Here is an 8,083-nt window from a genome sequence, read left to right on the forward strand (position 1 = left end):
ATGTATCCTGCCCTGCATTTTTTTTTAAAGGTAAAAATAAATAATTAAATGAGAAGAAAATCAATTTGTCCCTTCCCCCCTTTTTTTTTTTTTTAAATCCAGTGCATCCATCGAGATTTGGCAGCACGGAACGTGCTAGTGGCTGATGGACTAGTGGCTAAGATCTGTGACTTCGGCCTGGCCAGAGATATTGTGAACGACAGCAATTATGTCGTGAAGGGCAATGTAAGTAACTGGAATGAATCTATACATTTACACCCCATAAAGCTGAATCAAGCTCTAGACTTACTTGGCTCTGGAATGTCTGTACGGATTGATAGCACCTGTCTAAGCATCCCTCCGAAGTGAACCTGAATGCAGGGATCATCTTCATGCAAAGAACGTGCTGTAATGTTTAACCTCTAAAGAGCCCAGGTAGAGAATGCTAAGCATAAGGGCTTCCTCCTGAGTTTAGATAATATCATTCCAGGCTCGCCTCCCAGTGAAATGGATGGCACCAGAGAGCATCTTTGAATGTGTCTACACAGTACAGAGCGATGTGTGGTCTTATGGCATCCTTCTCTGGGAGATATTCTCTCTAGGTAAGGGAAGAACATTTCTATATTTGTTTCTTTGCGCCTGCCTGCTTGTCTGTCTTTTCTATGTGGAAGGGCTTTGTCAGAAGTGCAGCTTTGGGATTCATGCATCCAAATCATGATGCAAAAATATGAATAACAGAATAACAAGAGTCGGAAGACACCTTGGAGGTCTTCTAGTCCAACCACCAGTGCAAGCAGGAAACCTTATACCAGGGGTGTCCAACCTTGGCAACTTTAAGACTTGTGGACTTCAACTCCCAGAGTTCCTCAGCCAGCAAAGCTGGCTGAGGAACTCTGGGAGTTGAAGTCCACAAGTCTTAAAGTTGCCAAGGTTGGACACCCCTGCCTTATACCATTCTGGACAAATGGCTGTCCAATGTCTTCTTAAAATCTTCCAGTGATGGAGCATCCACAACTTCTGAAGGCAAGCCATTCCACTGGTTAATAGTTCTCACTGTCAAGAAATTTCTCCTTAGTACTAGGCTGGTTCTCTCCTTGATTAGTTTCCATCCATTGTTTCTTATCCTGCCCTCTGGTGCTTTGGAAAATATGTGGTACTTCACGTGATCTTAATTCTATCCCTCTGTTAATGCAGCCTAGGACTGAATTAGCCTTTTTGGCAAGACTTACATGTGTGCATTGTATATTGGGATGCCAGTATATCCAAGCAGTTTTTGGACTATATGTGTGCTATTATTTCAATATAGTCTTGCCTTGCTGCAGACGAATAGCAGGAGACACTTCATTTGTGAGGAGTTGAGAAAAGTTTTTATGAATGGAAGGCTTTCATAGCATTCCTTTAAAAAAAAAATTAATATCTTAAATCAAGATGATATTTCCCATTGTTGGTGGGTTTTAATGGGAAAGATTTTGTCCCTTCGACCCTGCTCCAAAAACTAAATACTTTTAGTCTTAGAACAATCAGAAACATTCATCTCTCAACACTAACCATGACCACTGCAAAGCCCAAGCACGATGGGATGTAGATGTGTAGCCCCTTGCCTGAAAAATGCTTGCCCATTGCCTTTGTGCCTCTGTTTCCTCCAATTGTGCTCTCAAACTGCCTGCAAAGAATGGCCAAGGTGAAACTGATTCCTAAGAAAATTTAGCTACTTCTATAGGGAGCATTCTAAAACTGCAGGGTCCTTCCTCCATATGAGCATGACCAATTTTCTTGTGTTTCTAGGAAGAAGTCCCTATCCTGGCATAAAAGTGAATAATAAGTTTTATAGCCTTGTGAAACAAGGATATCATATGGGGAAGCCAGATTTTGCTCCAGATGATATGTAAGTAAAAGAACTGCAGCTCCAGGTGCTCAAACTGTTCATTCATTCATTCATTCATCTCATTGAACTTAATGGGCATACATGGGAAGTCTGGAATAGAAGCTTTATGAGACCCATCAGTAATCTAATTGCTACCGTGTTTCTCATATAATAAGGCCGGGTCTTATTTTTTTTTGAGCCCTGAAAAAATGGCTAGGTCGTCTTTTCGGGGGTGACTTAATTCCCCCCCACTTGCATCTTCGGGCGGGCGGGCGGCGAAAACTTGGATGTTGACCTTGGCGTTGGTGGGGCACTTCGTATCGGGGTCAACGCAGGCAGCACCATATCCGAGTGTGCAACAAAAGTACTTCCTAACGGCAAGCCCCCCCCACCACCACCATTCCCCCCCATTTCGCATGTTTTAATATAGGCCTTAATTTGGGGGGAGGGGCTTAATTTCATTTCATGCCTATAAAACATGCTGGGACTTCCTATTGGGGGAGGCCGTATTGTTGGAGAAACAGGGTAATTCCCCATTCATTCATTCATAATATTTTTCCAAGAAAACTCAGATGGGTCATGGGGTCTGAACCACGCCAAAGGAGGAATAGGAGTGCCCAAGTAGATCAAAGAGGCAGAACCATAGGTGATTTCCAATCAGCTGTCACGTATTATCATGCAATTTGCTTCTGAAAGTATTTTCTTCCTTGCCCACCTTCCATCTCCAATGCAGGTACAATATAATGACGGCATGCTGGAAATTGGAGCCCACTCAACGGCCAACTTTCAGTCAGATCTGCACCTTAATTCAGAAACAGCTGGATGCCATTAAGGAACAGGTGAATGGTTTATTTTATAAAATTCAAAAACAAGAAGCTGGTTCAGCCAAGATTGTCCTTCCACATTTTTTTTTTCATTTTGTCACAAAAGTTGTCATAAAAAAACCCTCCCAAAACACCTTATGCTGCTCCTTTAAATGCTGTTCTCCCCATATACACCCAAACACAGTCATTTGTATGCACGGCAAAATAAAAATAAGAAAGGTAAAATGATATAAACAACAGCTTGGGTACTCTGTGTAGATAAATATATAAACAATGCAACATTGACTCAAGGCCAGAGTAAATACATTTTAAGTAATTTAAATTGAATTTACCTTTTTCAAAATGACACATTCCAGACTCTGAAGTATGTTTGCATTTCTTTCTCTCCTCCTTTGTATCATGAAGGATTATACAAACTTGCCCTGCCCTAGAGAAGAGCAAGACAGTGGATGTGATCCTACCGGCTGCTTTGAAGAATCCTGTGAGTCAGGAGAAGTGGAGCAACCCCTTCTTAACAGCAACAATTATCAGTTTTGTTAGGGTGTGTTGTTCTGGGCCTTCTGGATGATGAAATACCAACTGAGATTGGACTTGGATTTCATGCAACCCCAATCCCTTTTTTGAGGCTTTTCACATCAGAAAACAAGAGAGTCATACATAAGTCACAGACTGGGTTCATGCCTTGCACTGACAGCAGATTCCTAAATTCTCCCATTCTACCTGATTCTAACTACTGGCAGGGGCGGGGTTGATCACTGTTGACAGCTTAAGCTATATAGGACATTGGTGAATCGGTGCCTCAACTTTGCAGAATGGGAGAGATTGTGCAGTCGCAGGAAACAAAGCTTAATAAGGCAGGTGGGCTTACTTTCTTTTCTCTATATACCTTTCTGCTACAAGCTATCAACCCTATAAACTAGATATGTGAGAGGTAAAAGAATAAGATTACCCACATTTTGTGCAAGGTGGGGGTTTTGCAGAGCAAGAACAGGGAACAGAAAGAAGTGGAGGCATTCCCATTGTAACCTGCCATTCTACAGTCATTTCTTGTAGCTTAGGTGGGCAGACTGAAATCCATGGCAGATAATCAAACCAAAAGGGGACGTCACTGGAAGAGAGGTGTCCTTTGGCAGTAGGAAGGATTGTTGAACATAAGGAGGATGGTGGGAAGATTTCTCGAGAGCCGCTGCATTCATCTCATCCTTGAAACAACCTCCAAACCTGGAAAAATAACCAAACTTGTACCATTTTGCCACTGAGTTTTGGCATGGGTTGAAAGGATGGGCCAAAAGTTGTTCACCCATCATAGAGAAGAAAACTGCTGGGCCAGCTAAAAAAAAGAAAATAAATCTAATTCTCCTAAACTTTTTTTTTTTAAGCTTCAAGAAGTAGCAACTCTGTTTTTCTCTCATTTGGCATTACCATTTCACAGCATGAGCATTACTTGGCAATAATTGTTTTGCTATTTGGATATTATTACTGAAAGAAGGGAATATAAGCCACTCACTGTCCCTCTGTATTGAACTGGCATAAAGCCACCAATAAATTAATTACAGGTAATCCTCGACTTATGACCACAATTGAGCCCAGAATTTATGTTGCTAAGTGAGAAATTTGTTAAGTGAGCTTTGCCCCATTCTACCACTTTTCTTGCCACATGTGTTAAGTGAATCACTGTAGTTAAATTAGTAACATGGCTGTTAAGTAAATCTGGTTTCCCCATTGACTTTGCTTGTCAGGAGGTTTCAAAAGAGGATCCCATGACCTCGGGACACTGCAACCGTCAAATATGAGTCAGTTGTCAAGCATCCAAATGTCAATCACATGACCATGGGGATGCCACAATAGTCATAGTCACTTTTTTCAGTGCCGTTGTGAACAGTCACTAAATGAACTGTTGTAAGTTGAGGACTACCTGTACCATGTTTTTCTGTAAAAACCAGCCTGTTAGCTAAGATTAGATTTAGAGATAGGTTCACTTGTTATTAATGAATACTTTATAATATAACCTTACATATGTTTATTTCAAATCAAAGACTATTAAGTGAAATCAAACTTATTTCCAAATGAACTGTAAAGATCGTTGCTTTTAAATTTCCTGATTTTCAATGTTTATCTATTAGATGGAAATAAAGAATAAGTGCAAATTATTTCGGGTCATATCTTTTTGACCCTGGGAAGGTCACAATGCATAATTGCATACATGCATTTGTATGTACGTATGTGTTAAACGTTAGAATAATTGGTAAAATGGAAACTCTAGTTTCCATTTTATCAATTGCTCTAGAGTTTAATGCATATGTTACAATACTAGCTTAATTTGACTACTAGCTTAGTCTGGAAAATACTGTCCATCTCTTGATGGACAGCTTATCTGGTGGGAAGATATCACGTAGAAATGGTGGTAGGAGAAACCCTCCCATACTACCACCTCTTACAATACTAGACAACACAGTATCAACAGTAGAGACCTACAAATTACTAGGTTCTATCATATCTCAAGACTTAAAATGGACACCTAACATCAAAAAAGCACAACAAAGAATGTTTTTTCTGCACCAACTCAGAAAGCTCAAACTGCCCAAAGAGCTGCTGATTCAGTTCTACAGAGGAATTATTGAGTCTGTCATCTGCACCACTATAACTGTCTGGTTTGGCTCTGCAACCAAACAAGACAGACACAGACTTCAATGGATAATTAGAACTGCAGAAAAAACAATTGCTACCAACCTGCCTTCCATTGAGGACCTGTATACTGCAAGAGTCAAAGAGGGTTGTGGAACAGACCCCTCACACCCCAGACATAAACTGTTTCAACTTCTACCCTCAAAATGACGCTATAGGGCACTGCACACCAGAACTACTAGACACAAGGACAGTTTTTCCCCGAATGCCATCACTCTGTTAAACAATTAATTCCCACACTACTGTCAAACTATTATTCTCATCCTTCCTAGTATTTATCTCTTCCCATTTATGACTATAACCGTGTTACTTGTATCTTTACAATTTATATTGTTTTATTTGTTTCCTAGTATGATTTGATTGTTTATTGGTAACCTATAACTATCACTAAGTGTTGTATCTTATGATTCTTGATGAATATATTTTTATTTTTTTCCTATGTACACTGAGAACATATGCCCCAAAGACAAATTCCTTGTGTGTCCAATCACACTTGGCCAATAAAGAATTCTATTCTATTCTATTCTATTCTATTCTATTCTATTCTATTCTATGGGAAGATGATGCCTCTCAGTCTTCCCACCAGATGTAAGGAGAATCTAATCCTTCACATACTACTGAATTAGAGTACAGTAAAATAGTAGTAGTACTTGAAATTATAGCTCAGTGAAATGATAGAACTGTACATTTTTGAATTAAGAAGATGCAGCTACATTCTATCTTCATATTAAGTTATTGTAAGATATTAGTTTGAAGTCCTAATTGGAACCTTAGTTACACAACACAGCTGTTAAGTTGTGAACTGGAAGTGGTCATAAGAATTGTCTTGCACTTCAATGAGCTACCAAACTGCCATTCCATGAATATCATTTAACATACTAGTGTTTGTTTTTAAAGAGCTCAGCAGGATCAGAAGTTTACATGGCAAAATCCTAATATTATTTCAGTCAGGCTTTTTAATGTATTATATAGTCTTCATTATTATGTAGGATTTTATCACTCCATCATTCCTTATTCTGTGATTAAACTGATCTTTTAGTTTCTAGTATTTATCTTCCCTTTGCATTGCTGAGAAAAAGCATAGCTACATACTGTAGTATTTTGTAAACTCAAGAGAACAAATTACAGGCAACATAAGACTACTGACAGGTATTTTTTCCAAGCTGTTTTTATAGATAATAAAGGATTTTAAAAATATCCTATTAGAGGAGAAATGGGCAATCGGTGTGGGACATTTAATAAGTATTTATGCCTGAAACACTGGTGATTGTATGTATGTGCTCAAGTTGCTAGGACAGATGTTTTACTGTCTTTGAGCTGCACTTCTATTTGATAAGGCTGTGCAAAGCACCACTCTTTAGAATTGTTAAAGTGGAACAATTGTTTACAAAGTTACAAAGTCCATAAAGCAAAGCAATTATTTACAAAAGTCCATACAATTGTTTACATGTTTTTTTGTAAATTGTTTACAAAGTTCATGCATTCTTTATCTATTTAAAAAGAGGGTCTCCTACACTGCAATCTTTTTCAGTGAGCACAGTCCTGTTTGTTTCCCAGTGATGGCTTTAAACTTGCACTAGACCCGAACAGCTCCAAATAACTGGAACGATTTACCCACTGTTAAATAATTGCTCTGTTTAATACTTTTTACACAGGTTTTATATAAGATTATTCACCTTGCTAAGCAGTCGTCCCTGAAGCTCACACAAATGAAAATATTCATGATGCTTAGCCACAATTGTCTTTTATAAATTACAAAACCTATGAATAGACTTAGGAAGGGAACATGTCTTTTTACTGCACGAAACTCCAACTAACAGATTACTAGTGCTGATATTGCCAGATCGCTATTAAAAAAAATTAACTACTGTTTCAAGCATCTTAATGTAATAATCGCATAAATGTGAATTTATTTGTAATTCAACTATCATGAAAAATAAATCAATTTGATCAAGTAACTTGCAGTCTCTTTTTTTAAATCAATTTATTTTCCCCCGTGTAAACTTTACAAGGTTGATTTTTACAAATTCCCAATAGTAAATATTAGATGATTATATTAATTGCAGCAGTACTTAAGTAATTATGTTAAGAAAAACAAAACCCAGCAACCTGATTGTCTGATTCTATGAACTCTTGTATAATTGTTTAATATGGCTACTAAGACCGGGGTTGGGGGAGAGAGGAGAGAAAGTCTGTCATTTTTTAATTTGTGATGGAACTAATATGATGTTTGGTGGTATGAGAAAATTTTGTATTGTTATTTGTTTACCTATTAGCCACCTAGAGTTACGTTATATAACTTCAGCAGCTATACAGATCCTTTAAATAAATAACCAAGCATACATAAAGCATTATTCTATCCTGAATGTTGAAGTGCTGGTTTAGGCCCTCTGCTGCATGAGCAGTGAGAAGGGAAATAGTTCAGTACTACAAGAGTAGAATGATTAGTACAGTAGCGAAACTCAGAAAATGGTTTCTTTAGTTTAGAAACCATTGAAATTAATACTATTTCAGATAGACACAATAAAACAAAACTGTAGAGTAAAAGCACATTTAATTTTTTGAATGAGAGGAAAAAAATAGAAGCATAAGCAGTATGCATGGACTGCGAAACTAGATCTGCAAATCATTTGTGGAGTGTATTAATCTGTCATAATAAATGAGAATTGCAAAATCTAATTGAATATTAAAAATAGATACAAATCATTCATATTCTGTTTTTATCCTTCAT

The 8,083-nt window shown here is 37.9% G+C and overlaps 1 protein-coding gene across 1 annotated transcript in view; it reads left to right on the top strand.

Moving 5' to 3' along the window:
- Positions 1-7,310, top strand: part of CSF1R (colony stimulating factor 1 receptor) — a 55,033-nt gene extending 47,723 nt beyond the window's left edge. Inside the window, exons 17-21 of the mRNA XM_087955184.1 lie at positions 103-225; positions 470-581; positions 1,765-1,864; positions 2,577-2,682; positions 3,073-7,310. Of these exons, the coding sequence (XP_087811310.1) occupies positions 103-225; positions 470-581; positions 1,765-1,864; positions 2,577-2,682; positions 3,073-3,207 (576 nt within the window). The 3' untranslated portion in view covers positions 3,208-7,310. The remainder of the gene's footprint in view (positions 1-102; positions 226-469; positions 582-1,764; positions 1,865-2,576; positions 2,683-3,072) is intronic.
- Positions 7,311-8,083: the final 773 nt, after the last annotated feature.

The sequence above is a fragment of the Notechis scutatus genome, chromosome 2 (assembly GCF_049901735.1).
Source record: "Notechis scutatus isolate UNSWTSFEM ecotype Mainland chromosome 2, rNotScu1.2, whole genome shotgun sequence".
NCBI classification, from domain to species: Eukaryota; Metazoa; Chordata; class Lepidosauria; order Squamata; family Elapidae; genus Notechis; species Notechis scutatus.